General features: G+C 44.5%; 1 protein-coding gene across 3 annotated transcripts in view; it reads left to right on the forward strand.

The window, feature by feature from the left end:
* LCP1 (lymphocyte cytosolic protein 1) overlaps nucleotides 1-10,106 on the forward strand; it is a 52,718-nt gene extending 42,612 nt beyond the window's left edge. For all 3 annotated transcript variants that reach the window (XM_037376729.1, XM_037376728.1, XM_037376730.1), the window contains exons 9-16: nucleotides 948-1,043; nucleotides 1,571-1,766; nucleotides 2,473-2,551; nucleotides 2,758-2,872; nucleotides 3,698-3,831; nucleotides 4,864-4,987; nucleotides 7,069-7,193; nucleotides 8,617-10,106. In XM_037376729.1, the coding sequence (XP_037232626.1) occupies nucleotides 948-1,043; nucleotides 1,571-1,766; nucleotides 2,473-2,551; nucleotides 2,758-2,872; nucleotides 3,698-3,831; nucleotides 4,864-4,987; nucleotides 7,069-7,193; nucleotides 8,617-8,749 (1,002 nt within the window). In that variant the 3' untranslated portion in view covers nucleotides 8,750-10,106. The remainder of the gene's footprint in view (nucleotides 1-947; nucleotides 1,044-1,570; nucleotides 1,767-2,472; nucleotides 2,552-2,757; nucleotides 2,873-3,697; nucleotides 3,832-4,863; nucleotides 4,988-7,068; nucleotides 7,194-8,616) is intronic.
* Nucleotides 10,107-15,754: the final 5,648 nt, after the last annotated feature.

Raw genomic sequence — 15,754 nt, forward strand, 5'->3', positions numbered from 1 at the left:
CTTCCCATCTTTCTGTATGCTGGCCGAGAGGACTATAATGCAACTGATTAAATCCTATCTGCAGCTGAAAGATAAATCACTAAATCACACCTACCATATTTACAGTTGGGAAATAAGGCACATTTACCTCTTAGAGGCCAAGCCTTTAGCCTTTATAGTCATTCTCTAACTGTGTCTCCCCACCTCAAACAACCACTTTTTTGATATGTGGGTTGTAATGCATATGTATAAGTTTTAAAACAATTCGGGTAATCAGCTTTATATTTTGAAGAGTATGGGTTAGTTAGTCAAGTCCCTAAATACTAACATGTAGCTTTATTTTCAGTTAAGTTCTTTCTGAAATAAGATTATTTTCCACACAGGGAAGCAACATTACATTTCACAAAAGATTAAAGACACGACATGTTAAATCCTTGTCTTGGTTCCTGCTCTTTTGCCTGAAAAATGCTGATACTGTTGTCAGTTTTAACTTTGTCTGTGAATACTGTGCTTTCTCTTCCATAACTGTTCCAGTGTTGCTTTGAAATCTGCTTTTAAACATCTGCTTTCTCCTTCTGCATTTTCTTTTATTAAATGCTCAGCAGCCTGACTTCTACAGTATTATAAAGGTATGCATTTTCTTATCTCTAATTTAATGTTCAGATTAATTCAATTCTAATCTCTCTTTGTTGTTGCTGTCCTTTTTGTGAGTGCAACACACAGCATTTTGTCTCGTGTGTTGAGCGTTCTGCAGCATATATATATTGGCTTAGGGAAGAATCAGATCCAGCAAATACAGCATAAAGTAGGAACTGCTAAGTGCTTCCAGCTTAATTAATTTAATTATGTAGCCCAATGATTGATGTAATAAAAACAAAGCATGCAGGCCCATTGTTCAGGGGAGCACTGGCATGCAAAACCTGGCTTTAGATGTAATTTTTCTTCCCTTTAATTTCTGTCTGTCACAGGACTCAAGAGCTTATTACCATTTGCTGAACCAAGTTGCCCCCAAGGGAGATGAAGAAGGCATTCCAGCTATCACTATTGACATGTCAGGATTAAGGGTAAGATGAGATAAGTTTAGAGTAAATGCCGGTATTTTCTGTCTGTTACTTGCATTGCTGGCCAACACGGGGTTGCACCAGGATGTCAGAACAAGCAAACTCTTTTTAGCATTGCAACATGATCTTGTATTTCAGAAATCCAAACTTTCAAATAATTAAATGATGTGGTTTGCCTTTTGTTAGATATTATCACTGAAACTTTAACAACCATTGAACCATGCTGCTAAACTACTAACATGTAACAAGTGTATTTAAATACATTTATTTGGGAGTTTCATCAAACCATCCTCTTTTATATGGAATATAACTAAAAGCAATACGGTGAGATGGCTCTGCATTGTAGGTAAAGCCCTTTTGAAAACACAGACCTGCCATTACTAAAAGTGGGAAAGGAAATAGCTATAGATCTGACAGGGACCTGCTTGAACAGCCCCACACCTTGCTCACATGCAGAGATCCTGAGCGGGTCCTGTGTGCAGTGCCAGGCGGTAGGGTGAGGCTGATGGCCCCACTTTTTGCTGGTGCAGGAGAAGGATGACGTCCAGCGAGCAGAGTGCATGCTGCAGCAGGCAGAGCGCCTGGGCTGCCGGCAGTTCGTCACAGCCACCGACGTCGTCCGGGGGAACCCGAAGCTAAACTTGGCCTTCATTGCCAACTTGTTCAACAAATACCCTGCCCTTCATAAGCCAGAGAACCAGGACATCGACTGGAGCTCCATTGAAGGTAAGGAAAATGCAAATAAAGGATGTTTCTGGCCACCTGTGCCACAGTATCCCCAGCTCTGAGTCGATGATACGCTAACTTAACCTTACGTCCTTCAGACATATATTCACTGCACCATTAGCACAGGCAGCCTTGAGAAGGGGAAGCTGCTCTTTACCTGTGTGTAACTTCTCACATTTTAGGGGTCTGTCCTATGGATAGCACATGTTAAAAGACAAAAATGTTTGTGGGATGTCTAAACCAGTATTGGTTTAGACATCCTACTATTGAGCATGCTTGTTAGTGGAATCTAGAGTTAATCTCACATTCCCTTAATTGAGAATATAATTTAAAAATCAGATCTTGCATTAACATGCTGCCTGCTTGCTCTGGGCTGGGGTCAGGACCACCCTTGTATGGATCATTTGCTGAGCTTCAGGTCCTCCTTTCCCCGCCTCATAGTGCAACTGCTCATGCTGAGGCACAGGCTGTTCTTGAATTCTTGAAGGTGTTTCAAGCCAATCTGCCTAAATACTGTAATATATAGGGCATGAAGAAATATTACATGCTGCACCATACTCTCTTATTTCACCTGTCAGCCAGGGTCGCCTTCTGTTTATGGTTCAGTGCGCTGTAAATTCTGAGTTATAGTTTCATCGCAAGACACCGATTTTACTGGACAGTTGTCTTTTTGCAGGCCTGTTGATTGATGTATTTGTTGGTTTAGGTGAGACAAGGGAAGAGAGGACATTCAGAAACTGGATGAACTCCCTCGGTGTTAATCCACGTGTAAATCACTTATACAGGTAAGAGGAGGTACTGCACTTCCATCGGATAATAAAGAGCCAGCGATTTGTTTACAAAAACATAAAAACATTTGGACCCTATAAGAATATATGCTACTTTTTTTTTTCCTTTTCTTAAGGAAACTAAGTTTACCTCTACTAATAGCTTAGTTGAGTTCCCTTCCCCTGTTCTTTGTCTAACAATACATCTTTTTTATTGTTTTCAGTGACCTGTCAGATGCCTTGGTTATCTTCCAGCTCTATGAAAAGATCAAAGTGCCAGTAGACTGGAACAGAGTGAACAAACCACCATATCCTAAACTGGGTGGCAACATGAAGAAGGTACAAAAAGCTGGAATAGTTCCAGTAGTGATGTCTGTATCAATTCAAACAGCAATGTGGCCACTCATGTTGCTCTCAAGTCCCAAGTACAGCACATTAAATTACTTTTTTCCGTCAATAAATAATTTTTTGTCCTGAAAAAGGAACAAGATGTTTGACTCACTGGCTCTGTTGACAAGTGAACAATATTTGTGAAGTAAAAAGACTTGACAATTTTTTGTGTCAATATTTAAAAACTGTACTTGCAGACCACTTTTACTACTGTCTCAGTCACCAGTTATAATGCATCTTGACCGTGAGTCATATGGCACCAGCTTAATTGCAGCTGTCTGGATCACTGCCCTCCACAACAAAGGAAGACAGTGATGATAAGTGTTCTTGACCAGATGCCTCAAGAACCGATCACAGAGTTGCTGCTAAATACAAAGCTTTCTCCCAGCTACCTGGATGGCTAATTCTATCCAGTTAGGCCAGACTGATTAACTGACCTAAAGTATTGACTGGGACACTAATCCTTTGCCTCAGAGCAATGCCATGGTGCTGGAGGTACCCATGAGCTTAGAATTGTATTTTCCAGGGTAATCTGTTTTTCAGTCCCTGATGATGAACTATAACATTTCCTTCTGTGTTAACTCTTTACGATGGTATTTTTGGGATGGATGGCTGCTGGTAGTCAAACAGCTGTATTATACAGAGCCCCAAAGCTCCTGTTTGCCCAGAAGGATCTGGGCTAAGTGATCCAAAAAAAAATTAAAGTCACAGTGTTTTGTCTTCTTTTTTTTTGCTGTATTTTTGAGCTGCACTAATTGACCCTGTCATTAACAGCTTGAGAACTGCAACTACGCAGTGGAACTGGGAAAGAATCAAGCCAAATTTTCCCTTGTTGGCATTGCTGGGCAAGATCTGAATGAAGGAAACCGTACGCTCACGCTGGCCTTAGTCTGGCAGTTGATGAGAAGGTATGGCAGTCAGACACAAACTTTAGAACATTTTGGTATACTCAGTTTGCATTATAATAGTTTCCTGATGCTATCACTGAGAAGGATTTACAGGCTACAGCTTTCTCGCTCCTCTGTTTGCACATATATGCAAAGACAGAGTAACCTTTTGTTCACTCCTAGTTAAGGATGCAATCAAGGAGCACATTATCTTGTGGGCAAGGCCATTGCAATCAGCTCATGCAGAAGATTATTATTGTCACTATCTGTATAGCATGAATAAATGTCCATTGCATGGAAGAGAGAAAAAGAAGTTGCGAGGTCTCTGTATCAGGAAATGGGGAGAACGTACTGGAAACAAGGAATTGATGCAGAAGTTTTGTAATCTGCTACCTGAAGTGGATGCAGTTCAGTAGCTGTCTCCACTTTAATGTAATTCTCTGTGTGTATGTGTGTGTGTTTAAGAGCATCATAACTGGGGGGGGGGGGGGGGGGGGGGGGGGGCGGGGGGAAGACCCAGTGGTTAGGAACCGAACAGAGACTAAATTCAGTCTATAAAGCAAGGTATATGTTTATCAGGCAGATAATTAATCTAGGGATGTGGATTACTTGCCATCAGTTTGGGATGTCTTTCCAAGGTGTATGCTGACATGCAAGCAAAATATTCCAGGCTTGTGTTTATGCAGAAAGTCAGTCTTAGATGAGCATAACAATTCCCTTCTGGCCTGAAAGTCAGTGATTACTTTTTAAAACACTATGAGAATTAGTCATTTACACCAGGATCCACTAAGAGAGACCTTCTAGGAGTTTTGAGTGTCAAAAGATTTTGACACTCCTAGAACAGGGATTACGGAATTGGGGATGAATCAGACCCATTAGTATAATTATCGTGTTATAATATAATTCATATACATTGTGAGTGTGTGGGAAGCAGGAGAGTATCAGGTCTAAGAGGACCATTGGGTGATCCCAGTCAAGTGGCACACATACAGGATACTTCTGAGGTTATAGTAGACTTTGAGCAAATGCACTTATCCTGGCTACCCTCTTAAGGTACACCCTGAATATCCTTGAAGACATTGGTGGTGGAGAGAAGGTCAATGATGAAATCATTGTCAGCTGGGTCAATGAAACGCTGACTGCAGCTGGGAAGGATTCAACCATCTCCAGTTTCAAGGTATAGTTTTGTTAGAAGTCTCTTAGGAATCTCTTTTTCCATGTGTTGGAGTGTATGTTATATATGTTGCCTGTATATAGATGTATATATGCATATACATGCACACTTTACATTATGATATAATTAGTGACACAGTGTGATTATTTTTCATTCCCTTTTAAAGGCATGTTCAAATATACAGATTTTATTCAAGAGGCTTTATTATGAAAAGGTAACAGAAACATGATATGAACGTAACAGGAAACACCTTGAATGCCAGTTTGACATAGGACATCAAAGTATGGAGCCAGGAATGATGACCAAAATTAAGCAAGAGCTGCTGTGCTGTTGATTATTAAACAACAGCAATTACAAATGTCAATATTAAAATTCTACTAAAACAGTATTAAAGTATATAAAAAAAAATGGAAATATGCTTATAACCTGGTAGTACCTTGCAGGTGTACCTTGCCCTATTTTGCAAGGTACCATATAACCAGAAAGACAGACCAGTTCCAGAGGGCTTCTATTTTTGCTAATGCATCTGCAACGCTTCCCAAGCTGGGAAACACTCAGTGGATGTAAATCAACAGTTTACACCAGGCAAGGATGGCTCCATCAGAATTCATGTAATAAGCTCAGGAGTTACACAGTCGGGGCCCCTTGCACCTCCCATCAGTAGTTGTGTATCAGTGTTATCTCCTCACAGGAAGCAAATTCACCAGCCCAGCACCCCATCTTTGCTTAATGACATTGCATTCTATGACAAGGTGACCCACTTAGTGGATGAGGGAAAGGCTGTGGGTGTTGTCTGCCTTGACTTCAGTAAAGCCTGTGACACCATTTCCCACAGCATTCTCCTGGAGAACCTGGCTGCTCGTGGCTTGGGCAGGTGTGCTCTACACAGGGTAAAAAGCTGGCTGGCCGAGCCCAGAGGGTGGTGGTGAAGGGAGTTACACCCAGATGGTGGCCGGTGACAAGTGGTGTTCCCCAGGGCTCAGTGCTGGGCCAGTCCTGTTTAATAACTTCATTGATGATCTGGATGAGGGGATCAAGTGCACCCTCAGTAAGCTGGCGGATGACACCAAGTTGGGTGGGAGTGTTGATCTGCTCAGGGGCAGGAAGGCTCTGCAGAGGGATCTGGACAGGTTGGACCGATGGGCTGATTCCATTGTATGAGGTTCCACAAGGAGAAGTGCCGGGTCCTGCATGGGGTCACAGCAACCCCAGGCAGCGCTACAGGCTGGGGGCAGAGCGGCTGGGAAGCTGCCCGGTGGAGAAGGCCCTGGGGTGCTGGTCAAGAGCCGGCTGGACAGGAGCCAGCAGTGTGCCCAGGTGGCCAGGAGGGCCAGTAGCATCCTGGCTTGTATCAGGAATAGTGTGGCCAGCAGGACCAGGGCAGTGACCGTCCCCCTGCACTCAGCACTGGTGAGGCCGCACCTTGAATCCTGTGTTCAGTGTTGGGCCCCTCACTGCAAGACAGACACTGAGGTGCTGGAGCGTGTCCAGAGACGGGCAGCGGAGCTGGTGAAGGGTCTGGAGCACAAGTCTGGTGAGGAGCGGCTGAGGGAACTGGGGCTGTTCGGCCTGGAGAGGAGGAGGCTCAGGGAGACCTTATCGCTCTCTACAGCTGCCTGACAGGGGGGTGTAGGCAGGTGGGGGTCGGTCTGTTCTCCCAGGTAACAAGTGACAGGGCAAGAGGAAACGGCCTCATGTTGTGCCAGGGGAGGTTTAGACTGGATATTAGGAAAAATATCTTCACCAAAGGGTTGTCAAGCATTGGAACAGGGAAGTGTTCATCCTTGGAGGTATTTAAAAGACATGTAGATGTGGTGCTTAGGGACATGGTTTAGTGGTGGACTTGGTAGTGCTGGGTTAATGGTTGGATATGCTGATCTTAAAGGTCTTTTCCAACCTAAATGATTCTACGATTCCATGATATCTCATCCATTGGGGGGGGGGGAAATCCTTGAAAGGTTTCTTAGTCTGCCTTTGATGAAAAATTATGCTAAGCAGCCCTTCATGAAGACCTGAATGGTATTTGACTGAGCTGTCCATTGTCATCGTGTTCTTGTATCTAATTTTATTTTACATCTATGCAGGATAGCAAAATCAGCACCAGCATGCCAGTACTGGATCTCATTGATGCCATTCAACCAGGGTCAATCAAATATGACCTCTTGAAGACAGAGGACCTGAATGATGAGGAGAAACTAAACAATGCTAAGTACGTTCATGCTAAGTGGCATGCAAGACAAGCTACCTGCTAAGGCTTGCCTGGGTCTGTCTTTGAGAACTGCTCTGCTATCACTCTCATCTGGCACAACCTCAACTAGAGAAATACCTCCAGAGCTAAAAGCACGAAGACTAGGAGTTAGGCAGTAAAACCCACTATCAATGGAAATGAAGTGTGTAATGTTATAATTCCTGCTTTATAATCCCTTTGAAGGGATCAAAATCACTTGGCTTCACAAGCTCTTATTTTCTCTTATTAAATTTAAAACTCATTCAGAGATCAGGGAACAATGCCAACAATAGTGAGCCATGGAAACCAGTGATTAGAGGTCATGGTACCTCTTTTAGTCACATACAGGTGGGACAAGGGCATATTTAAGAGAGAAGGGGGAGGACAGGATTCATGCCTGAAAAACTGTTTTTATGGATGTGGATATTGATTTTTTTTTCCTGGGTGGAAACCATTTCCTAGCAGAGAGGCAATCCTGGGGGCATCTCTCTTTCAGAGTTATACAGATCACCTCTCAGTCTGATTATCAGTTTAGCTTCTCCTTTGCTATGTGGCAACTACAAAAGGGAAAAGGGTGACGGTAAGGCAAGCAGAACTGCCATAATTTTTCCATAGACTTTTTCCACTGTTCTTTTCCCCTTCCATTTCCTACCATCTGTTCTCTTTCTTTCCTTGCAGTCCTATGTGTACTTTTCTTCATACTTAATTTCTTCATCTCTCTACTGATGTTTCCCTCTTTCCCTGTCTCTTTCTGCTCCCCCCGCCCCCCCCCCCCCATATTTCTGCATTTTGCACAGAATTTCAGAAATGTATGTGCTCTGCAGTGGGAATAACCTGAGATTTTCTAGCTTTTTCATTAAAAATTGAAGAGACATACCCCCTGGAGAACAGTCAGTAGTAGCCATGCAACAGTGCACTCTGAGCAGGGAGATGGGAAGGTTAGCTTGCATGTTTTGAGTATGACTCAAGCTGAAGAGAAGCCCCTGAATGTTGATTTCCAACAACACTGATGTCCACCAACATCAGCCTTCCGCTTTCAACCCTTGTGAATTTGTTTGTGTGCAAAGACAGTCACAGAGATGGAGGGGGAGCAAGACCAGAATGGCTGGTTGTGAGGATAATCTTTCAGGGGATGGGAGACTAAATGTTTTATACCAGTTTGACCTGCAGTCTCCTGTGTTGCAGTAATCAGTGCTCTAACCATCAGGGAATACACTGTTACCTTTTACTAGAAATGTTCTCTGAGAACCTGTCTCATACACTTCTATAGAAATTTGATTTTGATGAGTCAGTAAGAAAGTTCCCAACCTACTCTAGTAGAGGGAAAATTAATGCTACTGCATTAACTTCTTTGTTTGTTTGTTTGTTTGTTTGTTTTTATTTTTTTTTCACTCATGCAATGCAGGTATGCCATCTCTATGGCACGAAAAATTGGAGCAAGAGTCTATGCCCTTCCAGAAGACCTGGTTGAAGTAAAGCCCAAAATGGTCATGACAGTGTTTGCTTGCCTTATGGGAAAAGGCATGAAGAAAGTTTAAAGCATAAAAGACTTGTACTGATGCCTGGTATTCACCCTTTTGATTCCCTCAAACTGGATGCTCCTCTCTGTATCAAGGAAATATGCAGGGTGCTCATGCTTTTAAGGCATGAATGTCACACGTGGTTCCAGTTCATACAAAAGTCTCCATGTGTATCCAAGAAATGTCTTGTTTTGAACAGTAATATGTGCTTGATTTCTTTGCCTTATTTTCCACTTTGCTAGATATAACCATTTCATATTCCTGAATAAGTTTTCAATAGCAAAGATTATACATATCCTTTTATTAATGGATACCAGAGTTTTCTGTCCGGGGTCACCTGGAGATCTTTGTCTTGGGAAGCACAGACAGCTTTTAGGACTGTGAAAGGTTATATACTACTTCTGCCTGAAAAATGTCTTCATGCTTTTGGTAGCGTTTCTGCCATACTTTCCTTCAGTTTGCACCTGGGATAACAAAAGGAGTTTCTCCAAGCCAACGCAAGTATTAGTGACTATATTTTTGGAATGGTAGGATCCTCTTAGGAAATCTTGTGGAAAGAGAGAAGCGTTTGGGGTCTGCAATGTGTTGCTGGTATGTGAACTGAGCAGTATTGTTCCCTGCAAGTTATGCCTCTGCCACCCCTGGCATTACTCACAGAGCACATTACTACTCACTGGAAAAAACACACCATAACCTGGTCCTCCAAGAACACCCAAACTCTGGAACCTTTGCAAGGAATGCTTTCCAGAGGATAATTCATTTTTATGTCATAACACATTTAAAACTTAAGCAGATTGCAAAGCGTGATAGAAATGAAAACCATATTAAAGAAACTAAGGGGATGTACTCAGTTAGCAGCAATACAATAGGAAGTGAACCAAAGGGACCCAGAATGACGTATTTATGCAGTGAACAAAAATTAAACTCTGTTAACTTCACAGACTGGCACTCAAAGGGCTGTGGCCCTGATGCAGGAAAGCATTTAAACCTGTGCTTGCATACGAAACAAACTAAAATGCTTCCCTGAACCCACTGGGAAGGGATCCTCAACAGAGCTAATTCAGCATAGCTTTGCAGCTAACAAGGGACTGTGGGTTTGCCTCAGTCGAGGGCCTAGCCCCATCTACGGATAGTCAGTGGGATATATTTGCACTGAATCTCTTCCTTGGAATGAGTCATTTACTGTTCTGGCCTTCACGTGGATTTTACTGTGGTGAAATACAGAAGGAGGGAATTTTGCCTTAATGCAATCCCATTGACAGTCTCAGTTCCCTCCCTCTCCCCTTCCCTCCCCTTCAATCCTTTCAGAATTGCCTTAATAAAGAACCAATATTCGTGAGAAGTGTCTCCAAATAAAAAGTTCTATAAAGCCAAATGTGTAGTCTTTGCTTTTAATAATGCATGTGCTGATGGGGAAGTGAGTATCATCTAGCTGAAATAGGGATAGATTTGAAAAAAAACAACCAACTGTGGCCCCGCTAAGGATGTGTCTTCCATATTGTTATTGAACTCACAGACTGCAGAAGGCAGGAAGAATTGTTTCCTAGGCCATTTCTGAAAACGCCACTGAGACACTGCCAAAGATGGGACACTGTGTGGGCTGGACCCACAGCCTGACCCAATATGATTTTTCCAATTCAGCTCAGTATCAGTTACCCTCTTCCTGTGCTCATATACCCATAGACTTTGCTTCTTTAAGCATTCTGCAATGCAAACACGCTACTTTGTTTTGGTACTAATGGTCAGATCCTGTTCCTGATCGGATCTGGCTGCCCTGTTCCTCTCGTGAACCTAGACAGTTAATACAGGGTGGGAAAGGTACAGCATCCTAGGACCCATTCGGTTTGGTCACAGCATTTCCCAGTGCTGGCAGAGAAGGAGAATATCTCGAGTGTTAAACGATGGAGATGTCACCCCAGCTTATTGCCCAGCAAGGGGGAGTTACCAGATCATCGCCCCTACACTGCTTACTCCTCTTTTCAGGTGTAGGACCCGCTGTTGCCTTACGTGAGGGGTGGCTCTGAAAAGGCAGCTGCTGTTCCCTTACGTTGTTTGACTCGAGAGTCACAGAATCACAGAATGGTCAGGGTTGGAAGGGACCTCTGGAGATCACCTAGTCCACCCCCTAGGTCATCTAGTCCACCCCCCTACGGAGGTAAGCCAGAGAGGGGAAACTGCAGGCAGAAACTGTGAACGCAGCATTTCCCTCGGGTGGAATGACCGTGTATTTTGCGTGTGTGGCATGCACATGTACGCAGGGGCCGTTTTTGGCTGGATGGACAGTGTAGATCTGAGAGGGCAAGGTAAACCTGCCTGGAGAGATGTCCTCATCCCAGACTCAGGGGTGGACATGAGGGATGAAGTAGATGATAGATGGGAGACCGCAGCAGCACCAGGGTGAGAAAGGGGGCTCTTCCCTTGGTCCGAAATAAATGTAGGCATTTGCTATCCCCAGAGAGAAGAAGATTGTCAGGTATTTCCCATTAAGCAGCCCTTAGCGGCTCAGTTTTTTTGCACAGGGGTAGGATTTTTAGAGAAGCCTGCTGAGAGAGGCAGGGAGAAGAGGTTTCCACACATCATGGGTTTCCCATAGGCAAGATGTAAGACTCCAGGGGCCCTGGGGATCAAAACCTGCCTCTAACTTAGGCTCGGAGGGGGACGACAGGTGATGTACGCTGCTATTCAAAGCATGTTTTGTCAAGGGGGTTGCTTTTCCTCCTCCTCAGCATCCCAGCACTGGAGCCAGGCACCTTGCCATACAGCCCTCCCCGTTGCTGTTCTCCTGCCCCCCGGCTGGCTCTTGGGACACTGAGCCCCACCGTGCAGCTGTGGCCAGCGGTGAGCCCTGGCGCCGGCCCGGCCTAGCGCAGCGGCGACATCTCGCCACCAGGTGGCAGTCACCCCGTTTGGAGTCCCACAGACTGGCAGGCATGAGCTCCGGAAACGCTCTCCTCTGGGAAAAGGAGAAAATCTGGGATATTTAACCCCAGGCAAAACGCTAGCAGCTGCCAGTGTTGTAAAGGGAATAACTGCTGTTGGCAGGGGTACTATAGTAAAAGCCCTACCAGATCTTCATCCTTATCTCTATAATCTCCCTTGAAAAATAAATCTGTCAGGGACCCAAAGGTGTGGGAATAGCTGCATACTGGTACAGGAGTATAAACATTTTCACTTTTCAATGCACCTCTGTTCAATCAGGTATTCTTGTTTATTTGATGGATTTGAGAGTTTGCTTTCATGAACTAGTAACAGGAGCCTGTAATAAAGCTCCCAGCAGATGCTAAATGAGTTAAAGCCATGACAAACACCACACAAAACCAGGATCTGGAATTTTTTGCTATCGCTTTTCTCCAACTTTTTCCACCACTCTTAGAGAAAGCAGCTGCCTTTGGGATTCACTCCCAAATCAAGCTGGCTTTGTAAGCACTTCCATTATTGATTTTCATTGCACAATTAATCATAATTTTCAATGCTTAAAAAAGGCTTAGATGTTCATATGAATAAAAATAAAGCATCAGCAGTTAGAATATCTAGCAGAAAAAAACCATGAGGGCAATCAACCCACATGCTTCAGGGTACAGTCTGATCACCAGATGGACTCAGAAGGAAATATCTCCCCATAGTGTAGTAAAGCATAATTAGGTGCATGATGAGGATTTTACACCTTCTTGTAAATCATCTATCCTGGCTAGAAGTCATCTATTCTGGCCTTAGAAAGGAGACAGCAAGCAGTATGGCTGGTTGCTGTGCTCCTGTACAGAAAAAGTAATGTTTCTGCTTCCTGCAGAGATGGAATTGAATTGAAACCCCAACCTGACATTACTCCTCCTTCCAAGTGCAGCTTAATTCTGCTGTGAGCCTGATCACAAACTTCAGGTCTTGCTGTCCATTGCTGCCTAACAGTGCAGCAGCTTCGGTCTGGCTCCCACTTGGAAAACAGAACCCTGTCTCTGGCAGATGGCTGCAAAAAGCACATGAGCAGCACTGGTCCTACAGCAAGTACTCGGCTACCACTGCTTTCAGTTTGATGGAGAAATGGTGCCTCTGATCTTGCAAACCCATGTGTTGAGTTGCTACTGTGACACTACAGCTGTCCATCTTCTGTCACTTCTGTCATCTCCTCCACCATCTGGAGAATGGACTTGTCAAGACTTTGGGAGTATTTTGCTCCAGGCTGCTCAGCTGCTTTAAGTCCAGTAGTTTTCAGGCAAGCAGACAAGGTGAGCAGCAGAGAGTAGCACCACTGAATGCCTGAGCCTCATTGTCTGCTGTGTGGTGAGCAACGTCAAAGTTAAATTTTATCCACAAACCTAAGAAGCTGTTCATAAGCAAGGCAGGAAATAGAGGAGCTCTGTGTACCGGTAAGGTGATATCTGTGCACTTTTTATAGCTTAGTGTGGGCAAAGTCTGAATTAGGACCGACAACACTGGCTATGTTCTCATTTTGTTCCTATTTTTTATGTCTGTTCTCATTGCCGATTCTCTTTTGCTACCAGGAAAACTGTTGTTCCCCCAGCAGTTCCTTTGCTGCTCTGAAAGTAACACACAGCTTCGAGTCTTCATTATCATTTAGTAAAATGGTGATATTTTTAGAGCATTGTTTATCATTGCACTTTATTTACTTTTTGTGTCCTGATCACTTTTTAAAGGCAACAGTGTCTTACAGAAAACCTAATCTGCTCCTAGTGTGCAAGCTACTATTGCTATTACAGATCCATGATAAATTATCCAAAGCCGAGAAGGGCCAGAATCACACAGGCATGTGCTCACAGGTGGTGGTGTGTCTGAAATTATGAACAGAGCAGAAAGCTACATAACCAACCATGCAGAAAAGCACTGAACTCCCTCAGGGCAGGCAGTCATTTAGTGCTTCTGTTAAGGATCTAAAGGAATACAGCAATGAATATCTGTAAACACACAAAGCATGCAGGGGAACCCACACATCCACTTGGGATATCTCCTAGCAGGTGACTGACATGCACGATGCTGCTTTGATTCACACAGGCAGAAAAGCCATGTCCCACTGCCAGGCACATCTGGCAGCCTACAAATATGTCCTGGCTCTTCACTGCAGTCAAGAAAACCAGACACCTCAGAGCACATGTCAGTTTGTCACTGATGTGAGCAGATGGCTTCTGACCAGCCCCTGAGTAACATGTCCTCCCTCGATTTTGCAGCCCTGGAGCAGAACACCCTGCATGTCTGAGAGGTGGCGGATAAACCTTAGGTGCATCAACCTCTCCATGCCTTACTCCTCAAGACCTGCACCTGCTTGTGTGCTAGTAAAACAGTCCTGTGGTTAAGTAACATGGCAGTGAAAGGCTCAGTCAGCCACATCAGTCCTGGGTTTTGGCAGTCCTGGGTTAACGGCTGGACTTGATGATCTTAACAGTCTTTTCCAACCTAAATAATGATATCATTCTATCCGTGAAAAGTAATCGAGATCTCTCAGGAGGGATGCAGGCCCTCACCACCAGCCCTGCCTCCACTGCTTGCTGCCCTCTCAAATTACATTTCACGTTAGGGAAATGTGGCCGCAGTGCCCCGTAACGCTTCAGTCACAATCCTCAGACCAACATGGGGCAATGCTGCCCATGTGCTGATCAGACCCTGCAGAACGGTCAAATGTCTCTGGAAACTTCTCAAATTCGCTGTTGGAGCCAACTTCTTGGAACATAGGTTCTACTCACCTTAGAGGCTGTGAACAGTGCTACTGGGACCTGTACTATCAGAAACCTCCTTGGCTTGCCAAGCTTTGCAACATGTGGGAGCAACCTACTAATACAGGTTCAGCCTCTGCTGACCTACTGGCATCCATTAGCGAGCACTCAGAAGCTTTTAGCTTAGTAAAGGAACAAATTCTCCTAAGGTCATTTTACTCCGCACTTCTCATACAGGCTCTGGGCAGAGGGATACCCAGCACCATGACAGTGTTCTCTGTGACAGACCCTGTATCTTGCAGTGATCTCCTAAAGGTTTGGAAATGATACCCAAACAGGAATCACAGGACTGTCAGAGCACGGTGCTTAGATGCAGACTGCAGAAGCTTTCAGCACAGATGCTCTCAGCTGCCAGAGCAGTCACATGGTCCTGGGCAGCAGCAGCCATACAACTAAGTGAATCCGCTTGTGCAGACTGATGGTCAGCATGGGCTGACTGAGATGCGCCTCTCAGGCTGGGACCACACCAGCCAAGAGAGTTGAATGAAAGAGGGCAGGAGCTTTGCTCCATGGAGCTTCTCTTCACCAGCAGCCTCAAACAGGTCCTGGCATCCTCCAAAAGCCCAAAGAAAGGGCCCACTCTTCCAACCTCTGCCAGATGCCATGCAAGCAATATGAGCAAGTACAAGCAGTGCAGAGAAGAGCAGCAGATACTGCTGACACACCCAGAGACAGGCAGAACTCATCACTGCTCCAGGGCTAACTGCATTCCTGATATGTACATACAAACCTATGTAAACAGGGAGGGGGACTGGTGTGCATCCACTCCCTTGCACCTTAGCTGAAGTATGCTCTCTGTAGGTGGTACTCGGAGCACCTTTCTCAAGTGCTCAGTAGCTGTGCCTGGAGTGCTCCTGTGCCCCCCTTTGATATTCTTTGTTTAACAGAGTTGAACTTGCTTTGCGAGTGCTCTTTGTTAAGATACTGGCACAAAAATCATATCTACTGGCAATAAGAAAACATGACTCACTTGGACAACATGTTGTTTGGGTGGGAGTCGATAATAAACCTTCAGGAAACAGAGCTCATGAGGAAAGTTTTTAACCAGTACAGACACATCCTCACCTCCTCAAAACAGCACGTACACTACAGCATATTTCTCTCTGCTGACCCTGGAAAGCTGAACAGCAAGGAGAGTAGAATAAAAAATGAATAAAGTAGGTTGGCATAACTGAGTACTCAAAATCATGAAGTGAACATGTATTTTCAGCTCTGCTCACACCTGTCTGCCACGACTGAAACATACTGCTTGTACAGCACTCACCCGGGGATGAGAGGTCTGTTTCCTCCCAGGTTAACCCAT

This window comes from Falco rusticolus, chromosome 2, assembly GCF_015220075.1.
Source record: "Falco rusticolus isolate bFalRus1 chromosome 2, bFalRus1.pri, whole genome shotgun sequence".
NCBI classification, from domain to species: domain Eukaryota; kingdom Metazoa; phylum Chordata; class Aves; order Falconiformes; family Falconidae; genus Falco; species Falco rusticolus.